Below are 20,381 nucleotides of genomic sequence, written 5' to 3'. Positions count from 1 at the left end.
TGAAGTAAATATTTTTAAGTGTCTTGAGTTCTATTGTCTAAAAAAATGCATTTCATATTGTTATATACTGGGTTTTTAGAAAATTTATGTATATCTGTTTATTTGAGAGAGAAAAAAACGAAGATACGCTTACTCCTCATCTTCAGATGAGGACTCTGATTCACTCTGTTGCACTTTGCTGCCTGTATACTTGTTTGCAAACTCAGTGGCTGGTGAAGGTTCTCTGATGAGTAGTTTTTTAGCCTTTGTGGTAGAAGTTGGTTCATCACTTTGCTCGTCTTCATCTGAGGTTGCAGACAATGATCCCAATGCTAGACTTCTTGGGATGTTCTTGTCTCCCAGCAGCTTGGAGTACAGTTTCTTTCCCAGGGTCTTTCTTAGCAGAATTTCACGGACTTCGAAATACAGATCCCTGGATGTACTATTCAGGTTACCTTGATTCTTCTTGAAATATGATCTGAAATCATTGATATGTTTTTTAAATTCCAACTCATTCTTCTTCAACCAGGAGACATTTAGTTCTTGTCTAGTGGCACCACGGGCAAAGTTTCTCATCAAATACTTGTCATAGTCTCTAATGATCTTGGTGATAATATCACTAGTTGAGATACCTCCTGTCCGTTGTGTAGTCAAGAATTTACCAAGTTCCTTTATTGGCTTGTAAATATCATCACTGTCGGTACTTACATATGGGATATCATCGTGAGCCACATAATCGATCTTGTGCTCAGCCAGGAACTCAGGTGTTACACACCAAGGAGCATCTGGGATAACCTCATCCACCCATTTACAATGTTTCAATGTCTCACAACGTTGTTTATCCGTGAGCACTGTTAAACCTTTCAGTCTGTGAGTAACTTCATCACTGGGGACACCACAGACAAGCTCCACGTTAGGAAAAGCTTTCTTACATTGTTCTAGCTGCTTCATGTGTCCCAAATGGAACAGATCAAAAATACCATCGGCATAGACACGAATAGGTCTATCCTTCGGTGGTATATTGAAATGGAATCCCTTTGGACGGTACTTACGCAACTCCTCGGGCAACTCAGCATCAAGTTCAGCCTCTCTCTTCTCAAACTCAATTTGTTCTTTACTAACTGCACGACGACGCTTTGGTGAAGGCATAGCAATCTCCCGGTTCTCCTTCTCATCTACCGTATCACTATTGTTGTTATTACCAACGCTGCTATCACTCTCATCATCCTCTCTTCTCCTCTTACCCTTAAACAATTTAGATAATGAAGAATTGGACAAACGTTTCTTCAATTGAGTAGTCCTAGATATCTTAGCCATGGTCGCACTCTATCTTGTGATCGAATATTTTGATACCTTAAAAATAAGAGTAGAAAGCTTTTTTTACATATTACAGATAAGAAGATAGATATAAGGAAACATTACAATTACATAATTAATAAAGTAAAGGAAAAAAAATAAAGGCAGATATAACCCAAAAGCTACAAATAAGAGATAAATTCCCATTAATATGACTATAAGAATAATTTAATGAAATTGAAAGGCTTCTTCTTACTTCATTTATTTACTTACCACCAAAACGGCCTCTTCTCAAAAAAAAAAAAAAAAAGCCCTTTAAAGGGAATTTTTTTTTGTGCCGTCTTCACGAGATCACGTGTTCGGTTGTTTTGTACGTGTTAGTCACATTTATCACATAATGATTGTTCGTTTTACGGCATACAATTATATGCAGTAGTATACTGATTTTATATTATCATAGACCAAATACATTTATGTGTATGCTGTTTTTTTCAATTCAGGTAAGCATATATTCTAGTGATTGATAGTTCATATTTACTGCAAGTGTTATCTACGTGGGCTCTTTTCTGTATCCCCAAACTTTCATTTTATTATATAAGTTAATGTATTGTGGTAAAAAGGAAACCAATATATGTTTTCAATGTATGCAAAATAATTATAATGGTAATTGTAAATAAGAAAGGAAAACATAAAATAATGCTAGTGCTTGTACTAGCATCAGAGAAGAAGAAAGAAAAAAATTTATAAAAGAAAAAAAAAAATAATATCACACTTGTGTTTGTTTTGTCTATTTAACCTACACGTTTGATCAAGTGTACACCACTATCAGACTCTACAACGTCACTTATCTCATTGACTTTAAGAGCAAATGCGGCCTTTTCAAAGCTAGGCTGCATCTCACCCTTGCCAAACCATCCGAGGTCGCCACCACGCTTAAAAGAAGAACAATCAGACCTTTCCTTGGCTAAAGCCTCAAAGCTGTGTTTTTTCTTTTGTTCTAGGTCCTCTTCCAGCTTTTTCTGGATCTCTTTCAGCTCATCAATGGCCTCTTCCTTCGTTATTGTGATCTTTTCCTGACGGTGTGAGGCAGGTCTCCTAGAGTCTCTATGCTTGATCAGTATGTGGAGACAACGCACACGTAAAGGATGCTCTTGTAGATATGAGACTAATTGATCATGGTTGGTCCCCTCTGGTTCCTCCCATTGTGATTTTTTAGACTCAGGCTCAAAGAAGTACTCCCTTTTCTTAGACTTACTGTATCTAACTGTCCATGGTTCAGGCAACCCCGTGTTTTCCCCAGTCATTGTATATTATTTGTCCAATATTGTGTTCGGTTATTCTTCTATAAATATCTTTAATCTAACCACAACTAACACAAGTATATAAATAAAAATGGTTTAGGTGTTGTTCAAAATCGTTAATGCCCCCTTCGGTGTGGAAGGGCTATCTTAGCAGTAAACCTAAAAATGAGAGAGAAAAAAAAAGAAAGGAAAAAATTAACAATGATGTACAGTACTTATAAATATAATAAATATAAGGTATTCACGAATACAAAATATTTATGTAACTCCTTGAAGTTGGATCTATATCAACAATCTTCTATATAAAATAGTGTGGTTGAGGGCTTTTTGCTTTACATCTGAAAAGATGTTTTATTTTCTTATGACAAGAATATATTACTGGTATATATATATATATTATTATATGATATGGGGAATGAAGATCTGATTTCATAACCGAGCTCTTAATGAAGCCTCGGAATCGTATACTACAAAACCTTCTTGGGATACACTAGCTATAATCTCACCAGTAGAATCGTAATATTCTCCTTGGACTAAATGCTTGTCGAAATTGGATCTAGGGTTCGTGATATCTTGGTGAATCCATTCATTGACTCGAGGTTGTTGATGAAAATGTATCACGTGGTCTAAAGAAACACTAAATTGGTGGCAGTACAAGGGTAATTTATGGAAGTATGGGATTGTTAAAAGAATGTACGAATCAGATAGATATGCGAAAGCAACGTAGTTGTATCTTGGATCATTAGCTGGGGTGATCTTGTCAGGTATTTTTCCATGTCCATGGAAATGGTGACTAGACGCATGCTGTTCCAATTGCTCCTCACTGGCTTCTGGAACAACTGGAGTACGAATACGAACGCAGTAGTCTAGATGGTCGGTTTCTTTTGTGCTGTGGAAGAAATCGGAAGGAAATCTGTACTCCATAGGACCTTCTTCAAATGATTCGACATATTTATCCATAAATTTCACATTCTTGAACTTTTCTGGAGACATATTTTGATATTTGACAAATTTTCCAATGACCTCACTCTTGAATAATTCAGCTGCATCTTTATACTGTTCCACTTCTGGAATTTCCTTTAATCGCTTAAGGTGGTGTAATGAATCATGTTGTTGGGACCTCTTGACAGAAAATAAAATCATAGTAGCAAATACGAGTTTTTCATGCTGATATGCTCTTACTTGTTTATGGATAAAGTTCTTACCGGTTCTCAAATCTTTAACTTCATAAGTGATCATCGAACGAGGATCACCACCATTTATGAAATAGCAATGTAACGAGGTCGGGTGAAAATTGATAGGGACAGTGTGAAGAGATGCTAGTAAAGACTGAGCTACTAGTGTACCCCCAAAAGTACCACGAGCTCCGACAGGAGCACTTGGTAAATAACGTGTTATAAACCTATTAGATGTAACAGGAACTAGTTCTAATATCTTCTCCAAATTTTGCTTTACCGACGACATAGCTGCTGTTAGTCTGTGAGCCATCATTTTCTGAAATTACAACTCCTTAATCCACAAAAAGAACAATAAGACAAAAATTTTCTAAATCTGTTGTGCTACTTATATCATTTCGTGAGCTCCACATGCAACTAGTTGATGACATATAATAAACAATTTTTCAAAAGTCTCGCAAGGTTGGTTTAATGATTTAGGATAAGGAGGAGGAAATGACTATGTTTCGGCTTTAATTAGTTTTCGGTTCGATGGGATGTCCTCGGAGTCGGGTCACTATTATCATATTGAGTTCTGAAAAAATAAGAAAAAAGGGTAAATTTAGGTAATATTTTAAAATAAAAACTTTTAAACATGTCGGAAAAGTTCAACGGATCCGTAGTTGTACATTATCGTTGAATCTCGATTTGACAAATATTGGAGATAAATACGGCTGAAAGTTGTGGATCAAAACAACCAACAAAAAATAATGTATATCTCGAGATATTGCGGGGTAGTGGGGGTGTTCAATATAGTGCATCCGATATAAAAAAAACTTGTTGATCTGTTTCTTTTTTCATGAGGCACACCTCTACAAATACATTAACTGTGTTTCTTTATTTAGTATTTGTCTCTATGTTGAAATGCTTGAAAATCGATGTTGCTAATAAAGAGATCCTTTCTTAAATTACATCTATATCTCAGACGTAAAATTTGTTTGAGGTGGTGAAGATATCTCATTCCATGGTATAATGGTTCTCGAGGTTTCTAAATTACGATTCTTTGATATTTTATTTTTGGTTATCCTTTTCTTACGAACTTGTAATTTCTCTTGTGAAGAACAAGTCCATGTAGTTCCTTCTAGCTCCAGCTGTAAGTCACTCTTATTTTGTATCTCATTTTGAATAGGAACTTTTGCGAAATACTTGGTTGCTAACTGCTCCATACCATCAGATAGGGCTTTATTGATGGCCTGCTGTAGACTTGTGCTAATAACCCTGCATATAGAACTCTCGACTGTACTACTGATCTCTTTTTTTATACTTTCTTGCACTATTTTGTTTATGGTTGACTCAATACGTTTTTCAAGTCTAGCCTCCCACTCATCAGTTTTCTCAAGTAGTAATATATTTAAGGATTTGGTTGTACACTCTAATTCACGGTTTAGGTTGAAGACAATTGCATGTAGATACTCAATGGATCGTAATGTCTGTTGCTGATTCTCAATATTCTTGACACAGCTGTCATTTACAAGTTTCACCCTATTCAAAATGTCATTTACCTGCTGATTACTCAATTCTCGTTTCTGCTGTAATAAGGATTCAAACTTTGTTAACTTATTTGTAACTTCTATAGTAAGTGTTAGTAAGAAAAATCTTCTTTATAGTTAATTCAATAATTGTATAAAAGATATAAAAACATACCTGTCCTGGTCATTTCGTTATTTTCTAGCTCTCTATGCAATGTCGAAGTTATTTTAGTCAACTCCATAGAATTCTCCTTCAACGATTTCATAAGAGCCTCGGACTTCTCTCTAAGATCTATACTCTCCAGCTCCAACTTCCCAGCCCACTCCATAATCTGCCGATCTGCTTCTCCCATAGATGACGCCATCAAGTCGTCAGGATCAATAGAGGACGACACATCAGTACTACCCAGCTCATCCATCTTCGCTATCGTCTTTAGCCTTATAACTGGTTGTATACTTAATCTATATGAGACAGGGCTTGTACTGGCGCCTATTTTATAGTATATTATCACGTGATACGCTAGGGTTGAAATTTTTTGGGTTTTCCCAAAATTTTTTGATTTTATATAAAAAGGGCATTGAGCATTTGGGAGATGAGCCATGGGTTAGTCTTTTCTTTGTAACTTACCGGTTTAGTTGTTGCTAAGACATTGTCTATATTGGTGATAACGTAGAAATTTTTAGAAGGGGGAGATGTCGCCGTTATTGAAGGAGTATCTGAATCAGAGAGTTGTGCTGGTGACAACTGAAGGGGAGGTACTGGAGGTATTGTTGGAAGGGTATGATAAATATACGAATCTAGTGGTGATAGATGGGGGCAAAGTAAGGCTTCTTCGAGGGAGTGAGGTAGTGTTGTGCGGGCTGTTGAATGAAGATATAGATACGTCAAATGTGCGGTATAAGGACACTAAGAATAAAGTGGAAGATGAGCATCTGGTGTGGGCAAGAGTATGGGAACAGAGGCAATCCCGTCATAAGAAGAGGAAGCTGAAATAATGAAATGACCAAGAAACGATTATGTAAAAACAGTAAAAAAAGATAAATCATAAAAAAAAGCATTGTTATGACCATGGAAAAAAATAATTTAAAAGTAATAATAATAATAATAATAATGATAATAATAATATTAATACAAAATTGAATTAAGAGGGTGGAGAAGTAGTTTCTGAAGAATCTCTTTTATTTTTATATAGATTATAATTGTAGGTATTGTTTGTTTTTACTCTATGGTAGAGGGATGTTGTATTGGTGCATTTTCAAAGCGAGTTCTAGCAGGTAGTCAATCGCCTCATTGTAGATCTTACACTTTTCTATGGTTGGTCCCCATACGAATATGCCGTGCCTCCTTACTATAACTGCGACTGTGTCCTGGTTGTAGGTATCGAGAACTTCGTTCAACTGGTCTATTAGCTCGTCTTCGTGGGGCATGTTTTCTATGATAGGAATTGTGAGTGTGTCATGGTAACCGTGGTTTGGCATGGCCTTGATCTGTTCGATATTAGAGATCTTGAACTCTTTATCAAAGAGCAAAGAGCACATCACCGCATTTTGCGAGTGAGTATGGATGACAGCACCGCTGTTTCTCTTTTTATAGCAGGATAGAAACAGTGGGGTGCACGCACTTGGTTTCAGACCCTCCGGGATACGAATATAGTCATCGGTTTTCAGATTCATAACGAACAGGTCTTCAGGTCTCATTAGTTCCTTCTGTACCCCGGAAGGGGCAATGTATGCAATATCCTCTTCTCTATCTCTGATTGAAATACCACCACCTGTACCAGTACACCAGTTCAAGTGATAGAATTGTTTGCACAATGAGCAGATCATCTCAGCAGCTTTATTAGACTCCATTTTTTATTTTTTATTTTTTTTATTTTTATTTTTTTATCTGATGGAGGTGGTTAGTGGAAAGGAATTGTTTGTGTTTCGAATGCTGTACTATATGCAGAGTCTAGCGTTGTTTAATTTGGACTTGTATTGATACATACGGTTACAACAATTCAACTGACGTCATTCATATAAGCAAAGTTCATCGATTTGCAAATTATTTTTATTTTTTTTTTTTTCAAATATTTGATGGATTTGCTTGCACTACGGATTTTTCTGTGGGATCAATGGGTAAACAATGTATTGTCGAAAGAAAGAAAAACTAATAGCAAAAAAACAATGAAATTTCTGTTTTTGCGTCGCCTGGTAAACAAAAGGGTTCTAATCAAGAGACTAGCTGTTGCCTTGTGTTATACGTTACAATAGTGATAAGGAGATACGCTGAAAATATAAATATTGAGGTTGGGACCGGTAGTGTTGAAGGAAAAATAAAAGAAATGTCTGAGGAAGAAGTTGATATCGAGAAACTCTCCTTGGAAGAGAAGTTGGATCATAAGTTATGGAAGGCGCGTTTACGTGGTTATCAGGACTTGCAGAAGCAGTTAGAAGGGGATATAATTGATCCCTCTTTAGAAGAAAAGCTGTGGCGGAATGCTGATGAGTTTGGGAGGTATATACAGGATTCTAATGTTGTTGCCCTGGAGAGTGCAGTTGTAGCGTTGAATGTATTTTTAGACAGAAAGATATCCAAGATATTGGCAGAAAATGACAATTCTCGTAGTTTTGCTAAAGTGCAAATAGATACTTGGGTTCCAGTACTGATAATTAAGCCATTGAGCTCTACCAGAGCTGTGACAAAGAAGAATGCTGCCGAATGTATTTTGAAATTGGCGTCTTTGATGGAATCCTTAGATATCATTATAATACTCATTTTAGAGAAACTTCCTGGTGTGATACGACAGCCAAAACCTACTGCGGCCATTATTAATATACTCGATCAATTGTTGAAGGGATTCCGTGCAAACCTGCTCGGATCTCCGGACTTACTAAAACAGTTGCTAGAACCGCTTGGAAAACTGTGTAGCCATGCTGACAGAAACGTAAGATCAGAGACAATGAATCTAATAGTGACGATCTTTTTTGCTGTTGATGGGTTTCAGAATAGGCCTTTACTAGATGAACTTCTGTTGGGTTCGTTAAAGCCTATCCAAATTAAAGACATGGATAAACTGATAGAAAAGCAGAAAGACCAGACAACCACACAAGGTTTATATGTTTGGGAACAAATAGAAAATAAGAAGACTGAAAATTTTGCAGTGGACCACGATGGAGATACCATTATGATGGAAAATAGTACTAGTGGTAAGGGAATTGAATCTAATGCCCAATTGGAAGGCAAATCTAATGCATTGGATTCTTTGATCCCAGGTGAAACTATTCTTGATAAATTACCTGAAGATTTCCATGTCAGAATAAACTCCCAGAAATGGAAAGATAGAGTTGAAGCAATGGAAGAGTATTACGGGCAAGTTCTAAGTAAACTTAAGAAGATAGATTCTGATAGCAATGAAAATTATTCAGATTTGTTTAGTAATTTCGGTCAAATAATAGCCAAAGACGTTAATGTTCAGGCTGTCACTTTGGCTGCTGAATCAGTAGATAAAATTCTAAAAGCCCTGCCGAAAAAGAAACTCAATAAACATTTAATTCTATTGGTCTATAATCCTTTACTGGATCGCACAAAGGAGAAGAAGCCTACTGTTATTGAGGCTATTCGAGTCACTTTGAAAACTATCATGATGAATAATAACCCATTAGTATCTCACAATGAAGACTTGCTGGTTAGCCTTCTACAATACATGGAACACAGAATTCCACAGATAAAGATGGAATGTACTTCATTATTCAACTACGTTTTAACACTTGATACACCGGGTTTAAATCTGAAGTCTTCTTACCTAGCATCCAATATTAATGACATCATTCCAATTGTGTTAAAAGTTGTTAATGATACTAACCCAACAATTAGAAATGTTGGTTTTGAATGTTTTGCAAATTTAGTGGCATTAATCGGCAAGAGGCCTTTCGTGGATAGTTTAGATAAGTTAGACTCACAGAAAAGGAAGAAAATTGAAGATATGATAGCTGTGAAGTCTAGACCTGGATCTGCCGATGTTAGATCTGACCATGACAGATCATCCACTCTTTTACCGACAAAACGTCCTCCTACATCACCACTGAAAAAGCCTTCTACATCAAATTCACCTAAATCAAGAGTCCTGCTTACATCAAGAGCCTTAACTAAGCCAAATTTTGGTTCAGGTTCAACAGCATCTCAAAATAACAATACAACATTAACGAGTAGCAATACACCTAATAAAAGAATAAATAAGAATATGGATATGGATAATAATGCTCATGGATCCAATTTACCTATTGCTAATGGTTCATCTATTCATGAGAAAGAAAGATGGGATAAAGATCGCTCAGAACTTCTACAAAAAATCCGTTTGCTGGAAAATAGCAATAGTGACTTAACCACAAAAAACAATGAGTTAACGGAAAAATTGGAGGCATATAATAAGGAAAAAGAACAATTTGACCTAATTTTAACTACTAGAGATCGTGAGAATGAGAAGCTAGTCGAGAAAATTAATCTTCTTGAAAGAAAGATTAAGGAGCTACATGAAAAGCTAGAAACTCCAGCAACTTCTGGAAGGTCCTTTTCCTTTAATACGGAGTTTGCAATGCCGGAATCCAGGAGATTTACTGAGTCCAGCGATGAAGAGTTACCTAAAAGAGTTAACTCCCTGAGAATCAATTCTAGATCATCTACTTTAAATTCTGCTGACCAGCAACCACTATTTTCTAAGCATCAATCAGGTAAAGATGACGAGGAGTCATGGAAACGTGCTGCGGAAGTTACTAGGAAGCTAAAAGAAAGAATAGAGACAATGAAAGCTAGAAATAGAGAATTAGGTAACTAAATTTGTGTACTAGCTTTGTGTAATCTTGTATTTGGTAGGATAAATCATAATATATGCACAGTCTTTTGAAACTTTTTTCCCTTTTAATTCTTTAATTTAGTAGATCGTCAAGGATTAAGTTACTGGCTTGAAGGCACAAAGAAACATGGTTGCACTACTAAGTTCGTCTGTTAAATAGATTACATATAGGAAGAAGTCGTAAAAATAATGCATAATAAATCGTCAATTATTTCATGTGTATAAACTTTATAAAATACTTAAATTAGAAACCTTGAATTAATAGAAAAATAAACCTTTTTTGTGAAAGTCTATTAATCGATTTATTCTTGCTTAGCGTTGATGGAAGCAGTCAACTTAGCTTGTTCAATCAAGGAGGTTGGAGCGTCCATAACTGGCAACATAACTTCGATCATTCTGATCTTAGAGTTCTTGTTGAATTCCTTGTCTTGAGTCAACTTGTCCCATTCACCGGTGGTAGCAACTCTGTGGTTTTCGTAGTCCTTAGCACCGAAGGTTGGCAACAAGGACAAGTGGTCCCAGTTTTGGATGTCGTTGTAACCGGCCTTCTCACCGTGGATCAATCTTTCAATGGTGTAACCATCGTTGTTCAAGACGAACAAGTATGGCTTCAAACCCCATCTGATCATGGTGGAGATTTCTTGGACGGTCAATTGCAAAGAACCGTCACCAATGAACAAGATAACTCTCTTCTTTGGGTCAACTTCTTCAGCGGCGAAAGCAGCACCCAAACAGGCACCAGTGGTGAAACCAATGGAACCCCATAGAACTTGGGAAATACCGTAAGCGTTGTTTGGGAATGGGGTTTGGTTGATACCGAAAGCGGAAGTACCGGTTTCAGTGATAACAACATCACCTTCTTGCAAGAACTTGGAGATTTGGTTCCACATCCATTCTTGCTTCAATGGAGTAGCAGCATCGCAGGCCTTGTTTTCTGGGACACGGGCTGGGACTGGGACTGGCTTGTAGTCCTTGCAGACAGCACCGACAGCACCCAACAACTTTTGCAAAGCGAACTTCATTTGGACACCTGGGAAGGTAGCGTTTCTGATCTTGATGTAGTCAGAGTGGAATTCGACAATGTTCTTGGTCTTGTAAGAGTAAGAGAAAGAACCAGTGTTGAAATCGGACAACAAAGCACCGACAGACAAGATCAAGTCAGCACCTTCAACGGCTTCCTTAACTTCTGGTCTGGACAAGGTACCGACGTAGACACCACCGAATCTTGGGTGTTGTTCGTCGATGGAACCCTTACCCATTGGGGTGACGAAAGATGGGAATTGAGTGGCGTCAATCAACTTCTTGGTTTCAGCCTTGACGTCGTGTCTGGAAGCACAAGCATCAGCCAAGATAACTGGGTTCTTAGCTTCTCTGATCAAGTTCAAGATAGTTTCAACAACTTCAGATTCAGCTTCTGGGTCGTTTGGCTTCAAGGACAAGTCAATTGGGGTTTCCAAAAGCTTGGCTGGGACCTTTAGGTCGACCAAGTTAGCTGGCAAACCCAAGTAGACTGGTCTTTGGGTGATGTAGGTGGTTCTGATACATCTGTCAATCTCAGCTGGAGCAGTGGAGATGTCAGTGACCATAGCGGTGGTCTCAGAGATGTTAGCGGACATTCTGTGGAAGACAGTGAAGTCACCGTTACCCAAGGTGTGGTGCAACAACAATTGCTTAGCTTGAGAAGAGATGGATGGGACACCGACAACGTGTAGGACACCGACGTGTTCAGCGTAAGAACCGGCAATACCGTTCAAAGCGGACAATTCACCGACACCGAAGGTGGTGATCAAACAGGACATACCCTTGATTCTAGCGTAACCGTCAGCAGCGTAAGCAGCGTTCAATTCGTTAGCGTTACCAGCCCATCTCATACCTTCAACTTCGTAGATCTTGTCCAATAGGGACAAGTTGAAGTCACCTGGCAAACCGAAGATGGTCTTAACATCGACTTGGTTCAAACGTTCGAACAAGTATCTACCCAAAGTAATCTCAGACATTATTATTGTTATATATGTATGTGTGGATGGTCTTTTTATTCTGATATATAAGAGATGACTAAATTTAATTCTGTTCTACAAAACAAGTTTTCAACCCTTTATATACTTTTATTTTTTTTTTATTATTATTTACTTAAATGGTGTTGATACCATTGAAGTCTAATTGAAGAAAAATTTTTTTTCTTCATTTCTTCAATTTCTTCAATGATGTCCCTAAAAAAAGAAACAACTTACGCCCATTGATTGAAGATAAAAAAAAAGTAATCTTATTGCTTTTTTTCCCTTGATATCTATCACAAGGGCTCTCTTTCTCTGTTTTTTTGGGTATTTTTGAATATATTTGAGTATTTTTGAGTATTTTTGAGTATGGGCTTTGGGATTGCTTTATTCAGAGTGGAAAGTTGGCCTAACTTCAGAAATTTTTTGTCACTTGGTGCAGGTTGCGTAAATATTCGAATCAAAAAGAAATAGAAAATTTGAAATGGGCCTAGAGACGCAGAGAGAGAGTGGGTAGAGATTACATTGTTCTGGCTTGATGCACAGAATATGCTGTAGAGGAATTTTAATTTAATAAATTATTCATTTTTTTTTTCACTTGGGCTTTTACAGCCGCGATGGCGTAATTCTTCGATCTTGCGAAAACGACACGGTGCTTCTCTTCTGGGATCTTAGAATATGCCGTTGTCTCACAAAGGGTGGGATTTCTAGATGGGGGCGGTGGCCCGTTAGAATATGTCGTAGGAAGATATTTGCATTATTTATTTACTTAGTTTCTTTTTTTTTGCTCATGGTAATCTCACCCGACAACCTCACCACGATGGAGATCTTATTTGGGAGCCACCAGAAGGAGAAGCTGGATTCCCCGGGTGTACGGGTGTAAAAGAACAAAAAAAGAACAGAAAGAAGGTAAAAAAAGAAAGAAAGTTGAATGGGATGACCCGGAGGGTGTTAGATAATGTAATTATATCTATAAAAAAAAAATTAAATATGTTAGCTTTGTTTTTTTATACAGCGAAGGATTCACCGTGGAAGCGCAGGCCGCTGTCTGTGGCCCAGCGGGAAGCGGAGTCGATGAGTGCTGGCGGTCCTGCGGCCATTACCCAGACGCGTCTTTTGTCGTTGGCGATGTCGTTGACACCGCATTCCCGTTCGTTCACGCACCAGTCATAGTCATCCTGGGCGAGTCGTGGCCGGCCAAAGTAGACTTTTACACCGCTGGGGATCTCGATGCGTCTCTGTTCATCGCTCGCGCTCTCTGTGGCACTCGCAGTGGCACTCGCGCTCTCCTCCTGGGAGGGTTCCCGGATGATGGACGGTTCACGGAATATCCCTTGTAGTACTGGTTTTTTCTTCTTGGCGAAATCTGTGAAGTCTATCTCGTCTTCGGTGTTGTTACGGGCCACGTTTTGGAGGCCGTACTGTTGCATGGCTGAGGTCATGTAGCGTTGGCCTTGGGGTCTGTTCTCCTTGAACAGGTCGTGGTCCACGCGGTGGTGTGCCAGTAACGGTGTTGACTCACGGGCATCGCTATCGCTGAGCAAGTTGTCGCGGTAGTCGATCACTATGTCCTCCTCCTTGGTGTCCTCGGCGCTGATGAACACCTCCATCCCTTCGAAGTTGTTCTTTATGTGATTCAGGATCTTGAGGTCACGGAAGTCACGGATAACCCACTTGAGGCGCACTAGACACCCGTTGAAGTTGAGGATGCGCAGTAACGGTAACCCGAACGAGATACCCGTGCCTCCGACGATGATCAGCACACGCTGCGAGTCAACTATGTAGTTCAGCGGGGACTTCAGCAGCGCTTGGCTCTTGAAGCGGAATGGGTTCTCCCGGTATTTCGACAGCGAGTCCTGTAAATTCCGCGGCTTGGTAAGGAAATTGATCACGGGTTCAAAGGCACCCGTAACGTAGTACTTGCCGTTGTTGATGAGCGGAAAGTTATTGCTCTTGATTATCAGTTGGATCTTGTCGTCCTGTGGCAAGTTTGCAATAGTGAAAGGGTGCTGGAGAGGAACCATGAACCGCTTGAAAAAATTGACTAGAAAACTGCGCTCGTGACATAGGCTCAGCCGTACGTGTGCCGCTGGGTACTTCGGTTTATGTGCTACATCCTCAATGGGGAACTCCACCAGCGTTAAACTGGGCGATATCCTTACTATCGTGGCTCGGGAGACTCGCGTAACGTGTAAACGGTAAATGATCTGGGCCACAAGTATGCTCATATTCATCGCGGTATAATATGGGATGCCAGGTCTGGCATGGAAATGCAAAAGTATGACAACTAGCCATGTACTCACGTAGTGAATGTAGTAAAAGACTTTATAAGTACTACGTCTCACCATGCTAACTGAGGAGAAGGCTATAAGGATGAACAGGCACATAGCTGCCAATCCATACAGGTTGGCAGGTTTTTTCATCTTCTCAATGAAAACATGATTTGAGTACATGATGTAGGCGTAAAAGATAGAATGCAGAAAGGACGCCAGGACTACCGTCCTGGCAATCCATTTATGGAACGGTAATAAAGCAAGGTAAAGCGTATTCGGTAGCGGTGATGGTCGCAGAGTTAAGAATAGCAGGGGAGGTAGTAATGCCACCGCTATTCTTCCTAGCTTTTTGATAATGATATAGAAGTTCTGTTGTGACCCATATAGAGTGAAAATAGAGATAAACGTGCACCAGAACAGACACAGCTGCAGCGACTTGTTATGATACAACTTCATCCTATGTATCCACATGTGTTTAAACACAAAATGGTGCCTGAAGTAATGCATGATTTTGAAATACCGTTGCGACAGTTGCACTCGGTTGTAAAGCGGTATGATGACACATAATATAATGGTGGCAGCAGTGAAGCATAGATTTGCATACTTGGCAGCTATCAGTGATTGAGCTATTTTCTCCGGACTCTTCTCAGCCAAAGTAACACTGTCATCCATCCTAACTTTAGTTTTATAGGGTTGTTTTTGTTGTGAGAAATTAAATCAAAAAAAAGAATCTAAAAACAGGTTTATTGTTTCATTGTCATTATAAAATGAAAATTAAAGATACTCTCTTTCTCTCTCGCCATGAACATAATATTAATCATTTGATTAACTACACCCTTTTTTTTTCTCTCTCTCTTTTTATTATAAATGACTTTCAGGTTCTTTTTTTTTTAGGCTCATCGCAAAATTAATTACTAATCCTTGATCCGGTTTTTATACTTCGTCAAATTCACCAGCCCTGCCTACGTATCTAAGGATTTCATGGTTCTCATCTATATAGTCTATTTAGAATTTTCTTCCTATTTATTTAATTTTTGCTAGGCTCATAACGTCTACTTGGAGGATTGTCGTTCCTACTAGCTGTTCAAATATATGGGTGCAGTTATAAGTAGTATTAAATGATCTCATTATTAAAAACAATAAATAACCCATTCAAATTTATAATATTTTAATACTCCTTGAAGATGGTGATTCATCTACAAAACAATAAAATAGTAAGAAAAAAGGTAATTAAACAAACATAGAAACCGTATCAGGGTACATAATATTAAATGGGTGTCAAAAAAAAGGAAAAAAAATTGCGCAAGCCCGGAATCGAACCGGGGGCCCAACGATGGCAACGTTGGATTTTACCACTAAACCACTTGCGCTTATTAAATTTGTTGATGTGAGTTAGTTCCTAAACAGCCTAGTTTTGCAATTATCAGGATCTGAACATATGTATAAGGGATTCGTTTTTTAACCACATACACCGGGGAGAGCTTAGCATTTTAAAACTAATGATATGATCTTTTTCAATTTTGTATTAACATAGCCATACTTCTCTAGCTACCTCATCATCCAATTACAGTGGCAACTTGGCCGAGTGGTTAAGGCGAAAGATTAGAAATCTTTTGGGCTCTGCCCGCGCAGGTTCGAATCCTGCAGTTGTCGTTAATTTTTCCCAATCTTCATATTATTTTTTCTTGGATCTTCCTCATCAAAATTAACAGTTTAGTTAGTGCCTACGTTAATTAATAAGTAGAGCATCAATATTTTCTTATTCTGTTAATTTTAACAACAATTTTCTTGGTGCCTGGTGGCCCAGTTTCTTTTTTTCATCACTTAATTTCTCTTCAAATAACTCTAACAACGCATTTATTTTATATTTTTCAACTTCAATAGGGGTTTACTAATTATTAAATAATGAAAAGACAGGCTTTTATTAATTGGACTTAGGGGGAAAACATTCACCACATCAGTTTTCTTAATATCTATTAAAATTACTCTTGACAGTATTTCAAATACAGTAGAAAAAAGGATATGTCTCGTTCATTCTTCCCATCTTGATTTAGATATAACTTTACCACCTATAACAATCTTCATTTAAAGTAAAAAAATACTTTATTTTTATTTGTTCTGAGGTTGTAATAAAGATAAATAATATAATGGAATGTTTACTAGATGCTGATGAAACTATCAATATTCAACGTTACGATGCCATTGTTCAAGCCTTCTATGAAGGCAAAGCTGAAGAGAGAGTGAAGGCACAGGTTGTATTAACTGCTTTTCAAAGTGATCCCAATGCATGGCGATATGTGGATAAAATACTACAGTTTGGTACAAACCCTAATGGTAAATTCATTAGTTTGTCCATCCTCGAGGACATGATAGCTACTATATGGAATGTGCTTCCCGATGAACAAAGGGTCGGTGTGAGGAACTTCGTGGTTGGGATGATTATATCTATGTGCCAGGACCCCGTACTGTTCCAAAGGGAGAGGACCTTATTAAACAAGGCTAACCTTGTTCTTGTACATATCTTGAAAAAGGATTGGCCTGATAGATGGCCTCAGTTCATCGATGAGCTGATCGGAAGCTCACAGAGCTCAGTAGAAGTATGTCTGAATAACTTGCTGATACTAAGACTTCAGGCAGAAGAGATCTTTGACCCCTCTAAGATGACACTAACTAATACAAAACTATTACACCTGAAATACTCCCTGGGTAAAGAATCTCGAAAAATTGCTAATTTCTGCACAGAACTAATTAAGATAAACCACTCAGCTGAGCTAACTAATATGGCATTAAGTACCTTACAGCATTATATTACTTGGGTCTCAAAGGATTTCTTGGGAAATTCAGATACTATAGACGCTATCAAACTCGCATTCAATGACAATCCTGAGACTCGGTACTATATCTACCGTTGTATACTTCAAGTGCTTACCTTTGACTTCGACGTAACAAGAATAGAAAATATTTCCACTCCACTAGTACTAAAGATCACTAGCTGCTTTAATCATATTTTAACTTCGATTACAGATGAAATAGCGAACGCCAAAGGTCAATGGTACACTAAATACGATGATATGTTAGGAAATGATCGAAACTACTTATTGGTATTGTGCCGTTTTCTCACAAAAGTGTTGCGCAACCTAAGGTCTGCATTCGAATCAACTCCGAACATGGGAGGCACTATTAACCTTGCGCATAGATGCATCTTAAAATTAACTGGGGTCCCAAACATCGAAATCCAAGAAGAAACTTACGAATATTGGCACCAGTTGGCCCTAAAGGCAATGAATAGAAAGCAAGATATGGATTCAAATTTTTTTATACCTAAAAATTCTCACGCTAACTCTCCAATGGGGCCTAGAAGAAACTCTATTGATAGGGATAATGAAGCGTTTTTCGAACGCCTGAGAGAATATCTGATATGGAATATGATGAAACCTGATGATTTATTGTATTATTTTGCTTCGGAAGACAACCTGGAGGATGAATCTGAACAGTCTCATCTCTATATCCTCCAAAAGGAAACTTTAGCATATTTGACCAACTTAGATAGTGAGAAAACCACATCAATGCTGCATAATGAAATGCTGCAGTGGTTGAATCTTCCAAATACAGATGTCAGACATATGAATTCTGTTTGCTGGGCTATTGGTACTATAGCAGGTCAACTGCAAAGAAAAGACGAAGAGAATTTTATCATTCAAATAACTAAAATTTTAATGGTCCTTGATGAAAGGGCTGTAACAACATCCGAGAAATCAAGCATACAATCGAATATCATGTATATAATGACAAAGTACACCCGTTTCTTGCGGGATCATTGGGTATCATTAAAGGCCATTATTCAAAGATTAGTCTTCATTATGAAAGGTGGTTCAGATGAACTTAGAGAGCAAGCAGCACACTCTTTCAATATTCTCTTAACGGAATGTGCCGCATCTTTTGTCTACATACAGGAAGGCGAACAACTTCGTTATATTGACATAATATTAAATCAGAAAGATGAAATTATAGGGACACTAAATGAAAAACAAACATTAAAAATTATTGAAGCCATTGCAGGTCTAATTTATCTTGACGAGAGAACGGAAATGAAGTCTACCCTTTTATATAATCTATTAAAAAACTACAATAGTCAGTGGGCTAGTACTATACAAACAATTGCTGCTAATAATTCGTCCATTATTTCGCCAGCAGTGAAATCGAGTCTCCACTTTCTCTTATCTGTTTATCAGACTGTTTGCTCCAAAGTCAAAGATTGTTTTTCAGTTATCTTTGGCGAGATATTTGGTGACTTATGTTCGTTAATAAAATTCACTACCAACCTCATTACTGACCAATGGAATCAGCATGGTCAGTCTGCAAAGAATTTTGGGCAAAATACAGTCATCGTTAAAATACGCCATGAAACTTTGGCATTATTTAAGGATTACTTTTCATTGGCTGTTGTTGAGAAGAATGCAGTTGAAATAAAACAGGCAATTGGATTTGGACAACTACTGCTTGACGAATTTCATGAAGTGCCAGAGCAGATCAGGGATTTTGAAGAGATTGAATGTATAAAATTATTGATCGAGCAATTTGGGAAAAGGCTTGAAGGATTATTAAAGTTCCTAATTCAATGTGTACTGGATATTGCACTGACCTTCGATTCAAAAGAGAACCCGCATAAATTTACCACCCTTTTTGAAGCAGTGCAGATTATATTTGGTAGGAATTTTGATATCGTGTTAACACTAAACCCTCAGCATATTGGTACAATATTATCATTTATTATAAACAATACCTCCAATGATGTCGATTCACTTAAAAAAATAGCATGGAGTACTACCAATTCACTAGTAATGAAAATTGATGAAATACAAGATTATTCATTAAAACTAGAATTCTTAAAGATCTGTTATTTTAGGCTACTTAGAATATGTTTTAGTACAGTTACAGATTCGTCATACCAAAGCGTTTTCGGAGATCAAGTGAGTTTATTGTATAGACTACTCTCAATAGCTAATGATAACGTGGTTCTATTATCAGATTTACTTGGCGACCGTAATAAAGCAAATATCACTATCCTTCACGATTTCATAGTAACCGAGTTATCATCAATGTACCCAGATGTTCAAGAAGGTATCCTGAACACATTCGCATTAACTCTTATGTCAAACCTAGATTGTAAAGAGAAGTTTAAACAGAAACTACGAGATTTCATTGTACAGGCAAAGGAGTCGGGAGGTGACTCTAATGCATATCTATTCGAAGAGGAAAAGTCCATTGAATATCAAGAACATATGAAATTGGAAAAGCAGCAGAGAAATGACACCAATGGTTGGGGTCATTCAGAAGCCTTGATAGGATAATCAATTCTAGGGAAATTTAGTTTTTTGGTCCTATTTGAGAATATCGGTTTTGTTCTTTAATTAGCATTTTATAGTTTTAACAGTCATAAAGATTATTTATTACATTACCATATCATTTTTTCATAAAAGATTCAAGAGACAGCATGGATGATGATTTCTTCACATTTTTTTTTTCTTGATCCTTCCTGCTCAGCATCGAAGTTAGTGAATTTTGCTTCCTGAGTTTTGCACGCTTCTTAGCACTATTAGTATTCTTATTTATTTGGTGCGATTTGGCTTCAGGATCCAATGTGGGTTTAGGTGTGCTTTTTTTAGTCTTGACTTCTATAGTTTCATTATAGGTGTGCTTACACATTAAACAAGTAAATTTTATTACAGTTTGCCTGTCCTGTTCAACTTGTATCGTTTCAATTTTAACACTATGAGTTGGTACCTGAATATATCCGCATTCACCACAGAATTTCTGGTCAGGTTCCTTTACGTAATCTGATAATTTATAATGGTAACGCTTCGTACAGTTAAAAAAATTCTTTAAATATAAGCCAGATAGTTCTTTAACTCCTAAACTCGGGAGCATGTGTACAAGCTCATACTTTTGTTTTATTTGTCTGTCTCTAAATTTGATCTTTTGATCCCTATTCATTTTTCAAGATTGGTTAGAATAGAAAACTG

At 37.6% G+C, this 20,381-nt stretch overlaps 11 protein-coding genes across 11 annotated transcripts; 3 read left to right on the top strand and 8 right to left on the bottom strand.

Annotated features, from left to right (window-relative positions):
* Positions 1–129: 129 nt before the first annotated feature.
* On the bottom strand, positions 130–1,296 carry PCT1 (choline-phosphate cytidylyltransferase; the record flags this gene model as incomplete). Its single annotated transcript, XM_071051121.1, has 1 exon — positions 130–1,296. The coding sequence occupies one exon, from the start codon at positions 1,294–1,296 to the stop codon at positions 130–132; it is 1,167 nt and encodes a 388-aa protein (XP_070907817.1).
* Positions 1,297–2,066: 770 nt separating this feature from the next.
* ESS1 (peptidylprolyl isomerase ESS1) lies at positions 2,067–2,579 on the bottom strand (the record flags this gene model as incomplete). Its single annotated transcript, XM_071051120.1, has 1 exon — positions 2,067–2,579. One exon carries the CDS (start codon positions 2,577–2,579, stop codon positions 2,067–2,069), a length of 513 nt encoding a protein of 170 aa, XP_070907816.1.
* Positions 2,580–3,005: 426 nt separating this feature from the next.
* On the bottom strand, positions 3,006–4,064 carry TES1 (palmitoyl-CoA hydrolase; the record flags this gene model as incomplete). Its single annotated transcript, XM_071051119.1, has 1 exon — positions 3,006–4,064. The coding sequence occupies one exon, from the start codon at positions 4,062–4,064 to the stop codon at positions 3,006–3,008; it is 1,059 nt and encodes a 352-aa protein (XP_070907815.1).
* Positions 4,065–4,704: 640 nt separating this feature from the next.
* Positions 4,705–5,861, bottom strand: REC107 (Rec107p; the record flags this gene model as incomplete). The annotated part of the gene is made up of 2 exons (XM_071051118.1): positions 4,705–5,360; positions 5,435–5,861. 2 exons carry the CDS (start codon positions 5,859–5,861, stop codon positions 4,705–4,707), a joined length of 1,083 nt encoding a protein of 360 aa, XP_070907814.1.
* A 91-nt stretch (positions 5,862–5,952) lies between these two features.
* On the top strand, positions 5,953–6,255 carry LSM8 (U4/U6-U5 snRNP complex subunit LSM8; the record flags this gene model as incomplete). The annotated part of the gene is made up of 1 exon (XM_071051117.1): positions 5,953–6,255. One exon carries the CDS (start codon positions 5,953–5,955, stop codon positions 6,253–6,255), a length of 303 nt encoding a protein of 100 aa, XP_070907813.1.
* Positions 6,256–6,483: 228 nt separating this feature from the next.
* On the bottom strand, positions 6,484–7,110 carry MDE1 (methylthioribulose 1-phosphate dehydratase MDE1; the record flags this gene model as incomplete). Its single annotated transcript, XM_071051116.1, has 1 exon — positions 6,484–7,110. The coding sequence occupies one exon, from the start codon at positions 7,108–7,110 to the stop codon at positions 6,484–6,486; it is 627 nt and encodes a 208-aa protein (XP_070907812.1).
* Positions 7,111–7,583: 473 nt separating this feature from the next.
* STU2 (Stu2p) lies at positions 7,584–10,073 on the top strand (the record flags this gene model as incomplete). Its single annotated transcript, XM_071051115.1, has 1 exon — positions 7,584–10,073. One exon carries the CDS (start codon positions 7,584–7,586, stop codon positions 10,071–10,073), a length of 2,490 nt encoding a protein of 829 aa, XP_070907811.1.
* A 320-nt stretch (positions 10,074–10,393) lies between these two features.
* Positions 10,394–12,088, bottom strand: PDC1 (indolepyruvate decarboxylase 1; the record flags this gene model as incomplete). Its single annotated transcript, XM_071051114.1, has 1 exon — positions 10,394–12,088. The coding sequence occupies one exon, from the start codon at positions 12,086–12,088 to the stop codon at positions 10,394–10,396; it is 1,695 nt and encodes a 564-aa protein (XP_070907810.1).
* A 1,004-nt stretch (positions 12,089–13,092) lies between these two features.
* On the bottom strand, positions 13,093–15,030 carry FRE8 (putative ferric-chelate reductase; the record flags this gene model as incomplete). The annotated part of the gene is made up of 1 exon (XM_071051113.1): positions 13,093–15,030. One exon carries the CDS (start codon positions 15,028–15,030, stop codon positions 13,093–13,095), a length of 1,938 nt encoding a protein of 645 aa, XP_070907809.1.
* Positions 15,031–16,505: 1,475 nt separating this feature from the next.
* On the top strand, positions 16,506–19,709 carry RNJ42_00946 (uncharacterized protein; the record flags this gene model as incomplete). The annotated part of the gene is made up of 1 exon (XM_071051112.1): positions 16,506–19,709. One exon carries the CDS (start codon positions 16,506–16,508, stop codon positions 19,707–19,709), a length of 3,204 nt encoding a protein of 1,067 aa, XP_070907808.1.
* Positions 19,710–19,821: 112 nt separating this feature from the next.
* Positions 19,822–20,352, bottom strand: SNM1 (Snm1p; the record flags this gene model as incomplete). Its single annotated transcript, XM_071051111.1, has 1 exon — positions 19,822–20,352. The coding sequence occupies one exon, from the start codon at positions 20,350–20,352 to the stop codon at positions 19,822–19,824; it is 531 nt and encodes a 176-aa protein (XP_070907807.1).
* Between the last annotated feature and the right edge of the window lie 29 nt (positions 20,353–20,381).

This window comes from Nakaseomyces bracarensis (genome assembly GCF_045282275.1).
Source record: "Nakaseomyces bracarensis strain CBM3 chromosome Unknown Scaff5_0, whole genome shotgun sequence".
NCBI classification, from domain to species: Eukaryota; Fungi; Ascomycota; class Saccharomycetes; order Saccharomycetales; family Saccharomycetaceae; genus Nakaseomyces; species Nakaseomyces bracarensis.
The sequence above is the reverse complement of the archived record's forward strand: the minus strand, read 5'-3'. Positions and strand labels throughout refer to the sequence as shown.